Below are 16,084 nucleotides of genomic sequence, written 5' to 3' on the forward strand. Positions count from 1 at the left end.
TCATATTCATATACAGTCTGTTCATTTTCTATAAATTTTTTGTTAATAAAAGTGTATAATCGAATTATTAATTAGCATTTATTTTAACAATATATACAGCGGTTCTTAATGGGCCATTGTATGAAACAAAAGTTTTAAAGAAAACATTTCATATTTTTAAAAATTTATTCAACAAAAAAATATGAAACAAAAAATTAACAATGTTAAATTATACCACCAGAAAACATGAACAATAAATTATATTAAAATATAATAGTATATATATCTCCACTAATTATATAACTAGTACAAATACTTTGACACATTATTTTCTTGATTCTTTAGTACCCTCTGTAATATATTCCCTACTTACTCATTTGATCACTGAAAAATAAATGAATTATAACCCCATGTATTTTTTATAGAAATGTAACATACCCATAATATCTAACAGCCTTCATTTTAAATGCAGTAGAATTTTCCTTGCATTTGTAAGCCAGGACTTGCTTAATCCTACTTATTTCAACCATAGGAAATCTTGTGGCTACATATGCTGAAAAAGAATTGACTTAAAACATTTTTCTTTTTTCAAATATACAGAACTTTCATAAATGATTACAAGCCACGTAACCAGTGATTTTGTTTGGATCAGTAATTTAATTTCCAAATATAACAATAAGATCAACATTACATTAAAATGCAATATTCTGTTTCACAACCAAGATCGCATTATCTCGAGCGTTGACGTAACAGTTTGTCATTGTTAATTGTAAACGAATCATTAATATTGGTGACGCCAAAATTTAGGGATTTTTAGTTGACAGTATCAGCCGCGCAATGTTGGCTGCCTAAGCTCGGCAATTACGTGGCTTGTAATCACTTATGAAGGCTCTGCATATCTATTCAGTGAAAATATTATCCAGAATGGCTTAAAATTATTAATTTGAAATATTTTTATTAGCATATTCTACCATTAAAAGTAAGTTATTAAAACCCCTTAATGGTGACCCCTGAAAAATCGCTTGTCCCGTGTTATGACTGCTGCAATAAATGGTATAAGTTCCAGTCACTTATTCTGTCCTTGCATCATATTCTTGTTGGTTTTTTCAGCTGATGCGTATGCTCTGGCCATTTGTTTAAATTTGTTTTAAATATTGTTGTATTTGCTTGTTTTTGTAAGTAATAATATGCACCTATATCTAATACATTTTGAATGTTGAAAAACACTGAATATATTTCTGGTGTAAATTTAAAAATAAAAAATGAATAACGTATTTACGTATCCCCTCTTTATTTATAATAATATTTCACTTTAGCTCAAATTTATATTTGTTTAATAGCAACTATAAAAAATTACTTCAAAATTTTTTAAAAATTTACGTATTGTTTGTTGTGGCACTGATAACATAATTTATCGGGAATCGCCGCGATCAATATCTGGAAGAGTACTTATTTGAAAAATTTGAAAATTTAGCAACTTATCAGTCAGTGGGGCAAACACAACTAAAATATTTTCAAGTTCATATTTCAAGTTTAAATTTTATGCTTCAAATTCAAAATTTCAGTTCAAATTCGAGATTTCAAGTGCAAAGAGTGACCGCAAAAAAGCCATTTTTCCGCTTGTTTTTGAGACTTTGACAGAGCCGACAGGGAAAAATCCTAAAAATATTCTAAAATTATCCAAATACTACTCGTCATGAAAAATGAAAATGAGCATCACTTTAAGTTTTTCGAAAATCACCCTTATTTAGGGGTTGAAAAGACAAAAAAGTCAGCAAATTAAGAATCATCAACAGTTGTAAAACCCCAAATACTTCTACGTTGTTATCAAAATAATATTATGAACGTGAAAATATTTGATTTCGTATTTGATATGATCTTGTCTGGATTGAAAATCAACCCATAATATCCCTAAATGCCTAAAAATGCAAAAAATATATTAAAAGTTACAAATTTTTTTCTTTGTCTTTTATATGTATATGGTTGAACTTAGAGGTGGTTTTACCCTCATTTAGGGGTATTTTCCTCCGAATCTAGTGATTGTGGGTTATTAATGGTTCAATTACCATGTATAAAAGAAAAAGAAAAAGAATTGTAACTTTTAATATATTTCTTGCATTTTTAGGTGTTTAGGGGATGATTTCACCCCTTTAGGGATATTATGGGTCGATTTTCAATCTGGACAAGACCGTATCAAATACGAAGTTAGATATTTTCATAGTATTATTTTGATAACAACATAGAAATATTTGGGGTTTTACAACTGTTGATGATTCTTAATTTGTTCACTTTTTTTGTCTTTTCAACCCCTAAATAAGGGTGATTTTCGAAAATTTTCAAAAAACTGAAAGTGACTCATTTTCATTTTTCACGACGAGTTTTTGAATATTTTTAGAATATTTTTAGGATTTTTCCTGTCGCCTCTGTCAAAGTCTCAAAAACAGGCGTATTTTGCGGTCACTCTTTGAAATTTCAAGTGCACATTCAAAATTTTATATTAATATTGGAAATTTTAAATTCACATCCAAAATTTTTAGGACTCACCCGAAATTTCGAGTTAAAACAGAAAACTTTGAGTTTGAAACTCAAAACTTAGGATTTTAAACCTGACATTTCACGTTTGAACATAAAATATCAAATTTTAAAACAAACTTGAAATTTTAAATTCGAGTTTGAAATTTCATGTTTCAAGTTCAATTTTGAAATTTAAAGTTTATATTCGAAATTTCAAGTTCAAATTTGAAGTTTCAAACTCAAACTTGAAATTTTGTGTTCAATTGAAATTTCTTGTTTTACTCTAAATTTCAAGATTGAAGCCAAAATTTGGTGCACAGAGGAAAATAAAGAATTAGTTTTTTAAGAAGTATTTTTCTACATAGGCTCACAGTAAACGTTTTACTTTTCTAATCATGGAAAATTGCAATAAATTAACAGTACTTGATGTGTACAATGCACTATGTTTCTTTTTCAATTTTTTCTTATAATGATAAACTTTAGTTTAATAAGTTTAAAATTTAAAAATCACAGAAAACGATTTATTAATGTAATTTCGAAAATTTCTTCTTTATTTGATTGACTTTCTAATAGAAAATATGATAAAAAACTAATGTTGCTCTAATTTATATTCAGTAAATCTCTAGTAAGAAGTAAACAACATTTAGTTTAGTACTCCTTTAATAATATGTAATAAAAGGGAAATTGAGATTAGTGAAAAAATCCACTGCATAGTTATAAAAATATTCACTTCAGTACAGGGTGATTCACTATATCTTGACACCCATTAATTTTTTTGTTTTTAAAGTTATAAAAAAATGTGATATACAAAAGTTGCACGATTTTTTATGAATTTTTCAAAAATGATAGAAAAACAAATGAAGTCCAACCAAAATGGCAGCAGATGTTAATTTAAATGAAACACTCTGTACATTTTATCTGCTTACAACGACAAAAAGGTGCTTACATATTATTGCTTGAACTTTGGCCCTGTCCAGTGCTGGCTTCACAGGTCGTTCCCCGCTCCCAGCTCGACTCCACCTCTGTCCCGTTACGGAACACGTTGCCAGTTCCGCCGGACTGAAAAGAATTGTAGCTAAACCTCTTGTTAACTTCCTATAATCGTTCCACTTAACGCTACGTAATTGATCCTCGTAGATTTCTATCCCTTCCCCCAACTTAATCTGTAAAGTATATACAGTAGTTAACTATGAACAATATACAGGGTGAGTTAAATTTAACATCGGTCGCTGGAGTATGTTGTAGTACTTTCTGAAAGAAATATGAGGTAGGAAAACAATGACATTTTGGCAACGAGGTCTTCGGGTTTTGCAATAATTCTATGGGTCCGGGTTTCAGATGAAATTATTTGAATTCACCAATTTTGGGAAAACATAAATAATATACCCTAAGTGTTCACATAAAAAAACCCTGTCTGTTTTTCAAAAGTACTATATCATACTCAGATCCACTGTTAAATTTGAATCACTCTGTATAGAGAACATAAATTTGTATTATTAAAATTAATAAAATAAGAAATATTGTGGTAATTAGGCAGTTTGGCAGTATACACTAAAACAGATACAGTAAGGGTAGGGTTATAAAAAACAATAAAACTGCTATTTTTTGTACAATTATAAAATAATCACTAGCCTTTCTAATTCTGCCACGAATATTACTCTAATTCTTCAGAGTGTCTCAATATTCTGTGTAGATTATTGAGGTCAAAGTAGTATGAATCAACTAAAGCTACCCCTTCCCAAAGCTGTTTCGTTTAAACAGTAGAATGCGTTAAGGTTAACAAAAAATAAAATATGTGAAAACCATTATAAACACAAAAAAATTTACAAAAGAGAAAAACTTGACAGAATAAGCGTTCATTCATGTGATAAAATGGGAATTGAGACTGAAAGATTACTCACAAAAAAAATATGACTACAAGTATTTTGCTTATCTGTGAGTATTCTTACTATTTCTATGAATGCAATTACTTCGATTATCATGTTAGTGGCGCTCATCTGAATCGGACAAAGAATTTTAGAGTTATTTAAAAATAACTATAAAATTTTGTGAACTTGATGCCATCTGGTACCTAAACAAAACAACTTTGGATTTGGATTTGTCTTATTTCGACAGAATATCAGAACACTGCATTTAACTAAAACAAGGTCTACTGATCTTTTTTTAAGTCTCTCATAACTGAAAACTGATATTTTTTATAAATACTAACATCTTTTCACTAAAAACATTTAATAACAGTGTAAATTATTTACCAGTCTATTACTCCTTTCTCCGTCTCTTCTATCAAGTAATCTAGAAGATTCGGATGAATCGTCTAGTAAGCCACTTGTTTGGTGAAGACTAAAGGGCAGCCAGTGATCAGAAGATCTGCGCCTACGAAACCGAAGACCTAACACAAAATACTTTCTTAAGATATACTACAAAACCTAGGAGAATTATTTTATTATGTAAGTATTTTAATATATTGTCTAAAAGCATTTATTTGTGGCATTTCTTAAATACTTTTTCTTTTCTTGGGTATTTGGCCACTGAAAATAAAAAAGTTTAAAACTAGTAAGTACACAATTTTTTTTAATATAATTCAAATGTGTGGATTTAAAATTTATTTGGTTATCTACTTTTGTAGATGTATGAAACATCAACTATTAATTTATATTATTACTTATTTCGTTTTTGATGATTTGTAACCAGCATTGTTAAAATGAGAATTTGCAAAGTAAAAAAAATTGTGTGATGCGTTTTCTGTCAAAAATGCATGAATATTTAAAACTGTAGTTTTAACAAAAAACGCATGAAAATTTGGTGAATTATTTTAATTGTTATATGTTTATTTTTGGTATTGTGAAAAGATCAACAATAATATTCAAATATATTTAATGATAACATGTACATTTTAAAGAAATTTAGAAATATATTTGTATGTGTTTTAGAGCAATGAAGATGGCGTCGAGCAACACCGAAACTTTTGCAAAGAATTAAAAATTGTGTTTCTATAATTTGTAATTAATCTTCATCTCAATAAAACTTGATTAAAAGGTTTATTGTAGAGTATATAAAGTGATTATGGTTTCTAATTTATTGTTTATAAGTGATTAATAGCAACAATTAATTGTAAAAAACTAGTTTACTATAGATTTTGTCAATATTACTCTATACCAAGGGTCGGCAAGTAATTTTAGGTGGGGTCCGGATACTTTTGAAAATTTTTAACGAGGTCCAGAAAAAAATTCATATTTCCTATTTTTTATTTTAATTTGGACTAAAATTTAATCTGCTTACTAACCATTAAGAACTCAAAACACTCACACAATTGTAAAATACTAGAAAAAATGATAAGATTGGCACTTAAATGTAAAAAACATTTTTTAAATAATTTATTTGAGAAATTTATACTTTCAAAAAATTTTTGGCGGTCCAGTATTTTACCTTCCGCGGTCCGGACCTGGACCGCGGTCCGCCAGTTGCCGACCCTTGCTCTATACGTACAGGCTGTTACAAATTCGCTTCTCACTACAGGGATCTCAGAAACGGTAAGAGATACGAAGTAGCTTAAATGGGGGCAAAGTTGCATAATCAAGGGACCAACATAATGTCTCTAAAAAATCAAGGCTGACATGATTAGTTTTTGAAATATTTGAAAAAAACCGAAATTTTGGAAGTCGGTTTTTGTTTCATTTCAGCCTAGTTTGAGGTGATATTGAACAAAGAAAAACACTTTATCATGGCAACTTTTTGCCCTTTATCGAATGCCTCAATTTCTATATGTTTTGTTTCTCCAGGACCATCATCAACTTCATTTTTTTAAATATTGTACTGTTTCAGCCCGAACCAGATTCAGACGTTTTATCTCGAAAAATCCACCTTCAATGTGTTCGCTCCAAATTTATCTAATTTTTTTTTATATTTCTATGTTTATTAAATTATCGTACACTCCAAGTGTCGTTAGACCTTGTACAATCTTCCTAGTTATTTAAAATATTATCATCACCCGTTACAATAAAACATTATTAGAGTTTTTGTCCCGTGCTTATAATTGTAATATGTGCTTATAGTTATTTCTAGGGTTCTCGAGTGCTCAAAATTCAAATAAATTTCGATCTAATTTTTTTCAGGATATCCATACAAATATTTCTGACATGCTCTTTCACAATTGTGATTGCAGGTAAATTCCGATCATATTAAGCCTATCTTCATTTTCAACATTTGCCAAAATGGAAATGTTTTTGAACTTTTACTGTAATTTTTTAAAGTAAAATATTCATTTGGAGTTTTGCTTGTTCATATGCGATTTTAAGAATGAATTTATCATAATGAAATTAAAATTGTAATGTTTTAATTTTGACGCAACAACTTNTAAGCAAGTGTTCTTAGTGCATACCAATTTTCTCCAAAATTGAAGAACAAATCAATTTTCATTGAAATCACTTCAAGATTGATATTAATTTCAATGTTTTTACAGCATAGGGCTGAATTTCTATATGTTTTGTTTCTCCAGGACCATCATCAACTTCATTTTTTTAAATATTGTACTGTTTCAGCCCGAACCAGATTCAGATGTTTTATCTCGAAAAATCCATCTTCAATGTGTTCGTACCAAATTTATCTATTTTTTTTTTATATTTCTATATTTATTAAATTATCGTACACTCCAAGTTAGACCTTGTACAATCTTCCTAGTTATTTAAAATATTACCATCACCCGTTACAATAAAACATTATTAGAGTTTTTGTCCCGTGCTTATAATTGTAATATGTGCTTATAGTTATTTCTAGGGTTCTCGAGTGCTCAAAATTCAAATAAATTTCGATCTAATTTTTTTCAGGATATCCATACAAATATTTCTGACATGCTCTTTCACAATTGCGATTGCAGGTAAATTCCGATCATATTAAGCCTATCTTCATTTTCAACATTTGCCAAAATGGAAATGTTTTTGAACTTTTACTGTAATTTTTTAAAGTAAAATATTCATTTGGAGTTTTGCTTGTTCATATGCGATTTTAAGAATGAATTTATCATAATGAAATTAAAATTGTAATGTTTTAATTTTGACGCAACAACTTATCGAATTATGTATGACCAGGTGACGGAGATTTTAAACTCTAATGTTTTATTGTAACGTGATGGTAATAGCTTAAATAACTAGGTGGTAATCACAGAGTCTAATGACACTTAGAGCGTACGATAATTCAATAAACATATAAAATAAAAAATTTGAGATATTTGGAACATTAGAGGTGGATTTTTCGAGACAAAATGTCTGATTCTGGTTCGGGCCGAGGCAGTACAGTATTGGGGGTCATGAAGGCTTGCAAAAATGTTATAAAAATTTCCAGGGTCATATTTAAAAAAAATGAAGTTGATGATGATCCTAGAGAGACGAAACGTTACATATAAAAATTGATTATGCTATTCGATAGAGTGGCCATGAGAAAGTGTTCTTCTTTTTTTTCAATATCACCCCAAATAAGGCTGACGTGAAACAAAAACTGATTTCCAAAATTTCGTTTTTTTTTCAAATATTTTGAAAACTAATCATGTAAGCCTTGATTTTTTAGAGGCATAATGTTGGTCTCATGATTGTGCAACTTTGCCTCCCTTTTAAACTAGTTGGTATCTCTTACCGTTTCCGAGACCTCTGTAGTGAGAAGCAAATTTGTAACGGCCTGTATATTAGTGCTGATATTTTGGTCAAAAAATTGGTAGTTTGTTGTTTGCCAATCTAAGAACGAGTGCCTCAAAAAGGGACAATTTGCTGCTTAAATTGTAATAGGGAGTTAATCGGAATGCCCCTGGATCCTGATGGCTTACAAACGTCAAAATTTGCAGGCAAAACTCGGTCCTTATCAAACTTATCTGATAAATTATTTATCTGCCCACAGAAGTAGATAAATGAATTATAAACTGTCACGTTTGACAATTTTAGTAAAAATAAATGCATTGTCTGTAGAACAAAAGTCGGATTTCAATGTAGGTAAGAATAAATTTGTTAAATCCGACCTCTCACTGATCCTCATAGGAAGGAGTTTATTTAATTATTTTTTAAATTCTTGAATTTGCAGTGGCAAAATAACAGAAAGAAAAAAGAAAAACTAAGTATTTTGTATCATAATACTGTACTAGTATCGATAAAGACAATGCAGGAAAACTCAACTTAATATTAACAGGCCTTTATATTTCATAAATCAGTACATAAAAACTAATAAATAAAAAAAAGAATTACATATCGATAAAAAGACAATTTCATAATATCTATGGGACAAATGAAAAAGAGATTATGAAATATATATTTAGTTATTACCGTTGCTTAATTAAACGTTTGGGTAAAATTTTTATTAATACTAAAATTATTATAACTGCCTCGTTCGTATTTGACATCGACTCCATTCTTATGCAGCTTATTAATATTAAGATACTTAAAACTAGTACTGATCCCAGTCTTGAGGTCACCGCCCACACCGCTTTTAAAGTAACCATTAGTTAGTCCGCCATGGGCACTGATTACATGCCTGCGTAAGTACAAGTCCGTTTTAAAAGACTTTTGGCACATTTGGCACTGTACATATGTGGGATAGTGAATAAGCTTCATGTGCTGTCTCAAATTCGACAGGTTGCTGTACACCTTCCCGCACTCTTCACATGGCCTGGGGTCCAGCGAGTGCAGCTTTCGACTGTCGTTGCCTGCAACAAACCAATTATTAAAATAGATCGTTGCAAGCAAGACGCGCTGGATCCCATCCCACAGAAAAGCGGAACAGAATTAGATAAAACTTGTAGGTGCGCCGGTCGTTTGAACTTAGCTCTTTAATACTAATTCAATGTAAGGATTTTTACAGAACGACGATTTTAGTTTATATTGTGAATAATGTAATACAGGGTGTTCCTTTAATATTGCGAAAAAAAATGTAAGGAGCGATTCCTTTTAAAGGGGTATGTTAAAATTCAGTTTTTATTTTGTTTTTATGTTACTTTATCTTTCCTACACTGATATTTTTTATCATCTGCAATCCTCGAAAGGAATTGAAAATTGTAGACTTTATGATTGGACCTTTCTTTCTTCCTGGCAGATTGACTGGAGAAATTTATCGCAGAATTCTCAAAGTGGAATTGCCAACACTGCTTAAAAAAGTCCCTATTTTAAGACAACAGATGTTGTTTATGCATGATGACCCATTTCAGTTTGGTTGTTCCGCAGTTTTTGGACGGTGCATATCAAAATCGTTGAAGATAGAGGCGGAGCCAATCTTGGTCTCCACAGTCCCCAGACTTAAACACTCTTAATTTCTTTGGGAATCTCATAAATAATTGACTTACATGACTGAATCGAAAATTTTAAGGAATAACAAAATTGCATTATAATGTCTTGTGAGACGATTCGATAGAGCCCAGACATTTGTAAACGTGTTTGTCAAACGTGTTGCAGGATAGAAGCTTGTAATGAAGTTGAAGATCGCCATTTCCAATAGTTTTTATGAGGTTGTTTAGTGGTAGCAATAGTATTTTAGTGGAATAATGCCATTTTTTGAACGGCAATTTTCAGTTCTTCCGTAAAGAGTTAAATGAAAAACCGTTAAGGGTTGCAATTATCAACACCTTCTGAGGACTGCAGATGATTAAAAATATCGGTGTAGAGTGATAAGATAGAGTAACATCCTAAATAGCATTTTTCTATACTTCTCCAGCTGTGAGAAATAAAATAAAAATGAATTCTAATCTACCTCTTTAAAAAGGTATAACCTTGATAGCAGAGGTATTTGGAAACAAGTTTATAAAGAAAATCGCAATATCAAAGAATCGCCCTGTATATAGAATGAGAATATAAACATATGTTATATGTGGAGCAAACTATATAATTCTGAAAACAAGAGGTACTAGACCAGGGCGGATGTGTCGAAATATTCCACTTCTTGGATATAAGAGGAGGCAAGCTAATTTTTGCTGGAATACCTTCAGTACAACTCACATAATAAAAGTGTAGATATCTAGATCTGGGGGAGGTCCGGAACATTTTCAAAATTGCAAAAATGTTTAAAAAATAAAAAAATATTTTATCTGAGTTTTTTGCTTATATCTTGGAACCTATGCATTTTGGAAAAATATTGTAGAGGAAAAAAGTTTTAGAATTGAATTTTGCACAATATACTGGAAGTTAAAAATGTTGCAAAATAGTAATAATTGATGGAAAAAAAGGCAAAATAATCAAGTTTTTTTGGATAATTTTTAAGAAATATTTTATTTGCTCTGAGGGCATTTTAATTTTGGTAGAAAAAACTTTAGAGTATAATAAAACAACACACCAAATTTCATTAAAATCGGTTCGATAGTTTTCGCAAAATAATTAAAAAAAAAATAATTTTTTAATTTTTCAATTTTTCAAAATGTTGCACAGCCTCAAATAAAGCATCTAGATACTTGAAAATTTTTTCGCATAGAAAAGACCGCTCAACCTATCAAATGGTTTTTGAAAAATTGAAATCAGTTGATTAGGACAGCCACAGTAAATTTTTAAAGTTAACACTTTTTTTTTGTTTTTAAACAATTGATTACATTTATCAACTTGCAATTTAGTTTTTTTAAAAAATTTTCAAATATCTAGATGCCTTATTTGAGGCGTGCAACATTTTGAAAATTCGAAAATTTTGTTCAAAAAAATAATTTGCGAAAAACTATCTAACCGATTTTAATGAAGTTTGGCGTGTTATTTTATTATACTCTAAAGTTTTTTTTACCAAAATTAGAATGCCCTCGGAGCAATTAAAATATTTAAAAAAAAATATCCAAAAAACTTGATTATTTTGCCTTTTTTTCATCAATTATTGCTATTGTGCCACATCGGTAATAAATTTAAACATTTTTAACACACAGCATATTGTGCAAAATTCAATTTTAAAACTTTTTTCCTCTTCAATATTCTTCCAAAATGCATAGGTTTCAAGATATAAGTAAGAAATTCAGATAAAATAGTTTTTTTTTTAAATTTTTTAAATGGACGAGGGATCTACACTTTTATTATGTGTTGTACTGAAGGTAATCCAGAAAAAAATTGCTTGACCCCTGTCACATCCACCTCAAAACAGATCCGCCCTGGTCTATACATAAGTATTTAATAGCTTTTAATATAGAAACATTTTATTTTTCTATTTTTTAATTTCAAGTGTCATAATAATATTTATGGGTTTTGTTTTTTGGGATGTTGTCTAATACTTGCACATATTAGTGGGAGGTACCAATAATTTTTTAACAATAAGTTTCTATGATATTTAATTTTGAGACCTATTTATAGAAATACTATAATAAATGACTGGTTTTAAAATATCAATTCAAGTCGTTAGTGTTAATTGACCCATTTGCGACTTACATGTAGCGGATTTATTTTATAGTTCAATATTAAAAAATATATATGTTATTAAAATATTAACATACCGTGACCTGTGAAATCCTGTTTGTCCTTTGAGCTATATGAAGTCGTTTGTGGAATTATCTCCATGCCTCCTAAAATATAAAAATAAAAGCTTACGGCTTATTTGCACTATCATCAAAAGGGTTAGAGGACTTCCAAATATTATTAATATATTTATCGTGGTTGAAAATTAATTTCTAACTTATCATTTACCTGGCAATTCTGTTACGTCACCATGAGGATAGAAATTAGGCAAACCATCGAAATGGTCCTCTCTGACATCATCGTCAACGTCGACATCACTTAAATAATCGGGCAGTTCAACCTTGGGTTGCAGTGCGTTTTTGGTTAAATCTAATTGATTGATACTTTCACTAATGGCAAATGTGTTGGTTGTGTCGTCTTTCCTCAATCTGGGTAGTTCCGACTCGGACTTGCATTGTCTCTTAGATGGCGGACTAGAGTTATTTGGTAAATTCACATCGGGAACATCTTGACTAGAGGTTACAGTGCTCGACGAAGAAATTTGTGGCCTCTCAAGTTTATGTTTATTATTTGCACATGTAGGCAAATATTTCGATGATTGGGGGTTGAGGTATAAAGTATCTTCTTCTTTATGTGAATCTGTGTCAGAGGAGGTGTCAGTTAGGCCTCTTATTTTGAGGGACTCTGCAGTTTTGAGAAAAGCTGATAGGTGAGCTTGGGCAACATTCACTTCCCCTGCATACATGAATTCCATCAATGCTACTATGTGACGAGCCTCGACATCTCGCATGAAGACGATTGGATGAGGACATGGGTTGGTCTGAAACGGGAAACGGGTATTTTCTATGAAAGTATAAATAAAATTTTAATCTGACAGTGTATTTATTACACACTCTTCGATAGTAATGTTCATAAAATTATCAATTAGGTTAGTTGATATAATTTTAAATTGTACTTAATTGTAAAGAATCGCAGTCCTCTTAAATTTTCAAATAAAGGCGGGGAATCAGGGTTCCAACAAAAGCAAAACATATTTTCTGCAACTGCAATATCAATGCAGTCACGAAGAAGTCTTGGAATATTAAAAATGCTCATTTGCACGATTTAGTAGTTTTCTTACTTTGAAAAGTTCTTTAAAGAATGGACTACATGCAGAAAGGACAACTTTATGAGCTTGAAGCCTCTGTCCATCACAGGCGATCGTGACATCAGTGAAATCTTCGTCATCACGTAAAGTTTCAAACTGAGAAGTTATATTTGCTTGAAAGTTATTCCATCTCAAACAGAACTGCTGGTCATCAGCTAAAGCCATTCTCTGCTACACTAATCACTTTAATTTATAAAAAAAAGTCGAAGAAAAGAACTCGACGGTTTTATCTGCTGCAAGACCATCTCAGACATAAAAATAAACTACCTTTTAATTTTAATCAATACGAGTCTTTCTTTTGACCAACCAAGAAAAAGAAGTTTCCCTGTTTTTGTCTGGGAAAATTAAGAAATATTTCTTCGTCTTAATTATAGTATCAAAGTTCATTATAGTTTTTATGACTTATTAAAGGCAGATTTAACAAAAACATTTTTTTTAGTAAATTTTGTTTTTGTTACTATGCTCTTTATGCGATAAAAATTTTAAATGACGTAAGTTATTAATTACTTACTATTTGTTATAGGTTAAGCAGATATTTCATTTTTTCTATCGTAATAATCACCTAAAATTTAAAAATGAATTTTTTCCCAATATTTCATACATTTTTTAAATTTAATTTCAGTGCATATTGGCTATATATTAACTTCTAACTTCATTACATTCAGAGATGTTTTCGATCTAAGTTCACATTCAGTGGACACTCCTCTCAGTCCTCTCTGTCCTTTCTTTGTTTTTGAAAATGTGATTTCTTATTGGCTGAGAACTTATGTCTGTGTCATCACTCAAGGAATAGAGACCAATCAAATGTCTCACTCCCTGATAGAGATTGTTCCGAAATTACTCATCCTTGTTCCACATTGGACCCGATTATTTAATTCAATGAGTTTTATCAATGTTTGACTGGTCTGTTATTTTTTGACAGTTGACAGACACCCATCTGTCGAGGGGGTTGTGCAAGGTCTTTCCAAGTTATTAAAGAAATATGATTTGAAGTGAAATTAAGTGAAAATTAATGTCGATACATTAAATGATAATTCTGAACTTTTAAAACTGTGAAAACTGTTACAGATATTAGTTATGTGTTTGTGATTTTGCCATAATTTTTGGTATTCGAAATATGAAATGTCAAAAAGTAAGTACTAATTTATTGGACTTGATGAATGAATAAATTGTTTTAGACCATGATATTTTAATAGTTTTTATTCACTTTTTCAACGTCATACGCTCAACATGTGTTAATTTTATAAATGAAGTAATGAGTCACAGTGGGGCCAGGGACAATCAAAATGTCGTTATTTGAGAGCTGAGCTAAGCAGGGCATTCGCACATTATTTGCCAGTAAATAAATAACGTTATTAAGCTGTGATAGTTTGTAATATGTAATTATTTTAGTTGGCACGTTTTTATTTTTTATAAACTCAATTATGCCTGGAATTACAGAGTATCTACATTAAATTATTTGTTTACGTGAATAAGAAAATATATGTTTATAATATAATGTAATATAATGTTACTTAAACTAAACAAAATTCCGCAAAGTAATGTAACATAGGTATCCACTTTCACTAATTTCGTTTTACCATATAAAGAACATGGAATGATTATTGCTAATATCTCGCACATTTTATGTAGGTATGCACTACGTTAGAACTGTGGCAAACAATTGTTAAATTTATTATCATTTGTGCCTGTAACTATGATGTAGCTAAAAATGAGAAATGAGCTCAGAGTATTCTTGATAATATAATTATTATTCAATGTCATCAGTCATCATATTATCATATTAACAGATAATAATTATAAATGGTCATAGTTCATATAACGGAAAATTCTAATTGTGGTAAAATTTATCATAAAGTACATTTTGCATTAATTTTAAAATGTTAACATCAAAATGCCATATTCTATATTATTTGTTAGACGAGTTTTGTATTTTTTCAATTTTAGAATTTGATTTTTACATGTAATGAAAATACAGAATATTTTATTATAAACCTTTTGGAAGGTAATAGATAAAGATATATCTACTTTATCAAATATTTGTGAAATTCTGCTTAGGACAGGTCAGGGTCAGGTCCTGTGTAGCTCCGATATTATTAATTTCTAATTTCGGATTTAATGTGTTATATAGGGTGTTCAATAAAAAACACGCAAGCTATAACTCCGCCATTTTTGGTTCAAATTAAGAAATTAATATGTTACGTTATTTAACTAATGTTGGTATCTACTGCCATTTTTTCAGTGCTTATTTTAATGACAGCTGATTGTCATTATTATGAGAACAATAATTATATTTTTTGACTTTATCTACGATAATTATATATTTTTCGGGAAAAATTTTCGAAACAATTTGCAAAATACTGTAAGTATTAATTTGACCTTCGATTTGAATTTTAATCTAAATAGTTCAGGCGATAGAGCAGTAAAAGTAGGCTTTGGCGTTTGTGTTTGAAGTCATCAATTTTGTTGTACAGAAAAATCCCAAATATTATGTAGAATAAGAATCCGAGTTTGCCTATTCCAAAAAACTATTGCTAAATTCAGGGGAACAACAAACATACAAAAAGAACGAAAACTGAGCCGTTTTTCGACATATTTTTCCCTGTAATATTGAAAGTAAGCCCTAAATAAAAAAGTCATTCTTTATTTTTTGTTTATTTGACGATTTTCTATAAAGTTACAATAACTGCGAATCAGAAAAGTTGAATTTTGCATTAATAATGGGCGAAAAATAGAAAATTATATGTCAATAAGTAAATATTTATAAATATTGATGAAACTTGTGTTGTGAACAAATAATAAAATATATGTCAATTCTGCCCTAAAAATTTAGCAACGATCGATCGCGTGGTTTTCGATCGACGGGATTGTTAATTAAGAAAATTTCAAAAAATTTATCGCGTACCCTAGCTTTAAATTAAGGTTTAGAAAGGGCACACAATTTTTTAGAGATAGTTGTTTTCATAATAAACATTGATCAATACTAAAAAATACCTATTTTTACACTTTCATAACCATTTAGAATTTTTTTAAAATGTTCAACATTTTACTTTATAAA

The 16,084-nt window shown here is 29.9% G+C and overlaps 1 protein-coding gene across 3 annotated transcripts; it reads right to left on the reverse strand.

Annotated features, from left to right (window-relative positions):
- Window positions 1-219: 219 nt before the first annotated feature.
- On the reverse strand, window positions 220-13,431 carry LOC108905311 (protein abrupt). Of its 3 annotated transcripts, none has more exons than XR_001964265.1 (7): window positions 13,000-13,431; window positions 12,108-12,699; window positions 11,918-11,986; window positions 4,746-4,882; window positions 3,440-3,552; window positions 418-532; window positions 220-363 (listed from the first exon to the last, which is right to left on the reverse strand). XR_001964265.1 is itself a non-coding variant. In XM_018708119.1 (7 exons), the coding sequence occupies exons 1-7, from the start codon at window positions 13,189-13,191 to the stop codon at window positions 345-347; spliced, it is 1,341 nt and encodes a 446-aa protein (XP_018563635.1). In that variant the 5' UTR covers window positions 13,192-13,431; the 3' UTR covers window positions 220-344. The 3 variants fall into 3 exon arrangements, 2 of the variants coding, with proteins under 2 accessions (XP_018563635.1, XP_018563636.1); XM_018708119.1 differs by having other exon boundaries at window positions 3,440-3,656; XM_018708120.1 differs by lacking the exons at window positions 220-363; window positions 418-532; window positions 3,440-3,552; window positions 4,746-4,882 and adding an exon at window positions 8,666-9,175.
- Window positions 13,432-16,084: the final 2,653 nt, after the last annotated feature.

Source organism: Anoplophora glabripennis, unplaced genomic scaffold (genome assembly GCF_000390285.2).
Source record: "Anoplophora glabripennis isolate ALB-LARVAE unplaced genomic scaffold, Agla_2.0 scaffold217, whole genome shotgun sequence".
In the NCBI taxonomy this organism is placed as follows: Eukaryota; Metazoa; Arthropoda; class Insecta; order Coleoptera; family Cerambycidae; genus Anoplophora; species Anoplophora glabripennis.

Bases quoted from the DNA above. Each gene is read 5' to 3' on its own strand.
- LOC108905311 (XM_018708119.1), bottom strand. From the start codon at position 13,191: ATGGCTTTAGCTGATGACCAGCAGTTCTGTTTGAGATGGAATAACTTT. The intron at 4,883-11,917 runs GTATGTTAATAT...ATTTTGTGTTAG, and splicing joins ACAGGATTTCACAGGTCACG to GTCTTCGGTTTCGTAGGCGC. The intron at 3,657-4,745 runs GTAAATAATTTA...TATACTTTACAG, and splicing joins GAGAAAGGAGTAATAGACTG to ATTAAGTTGGGGGAAGGGAT.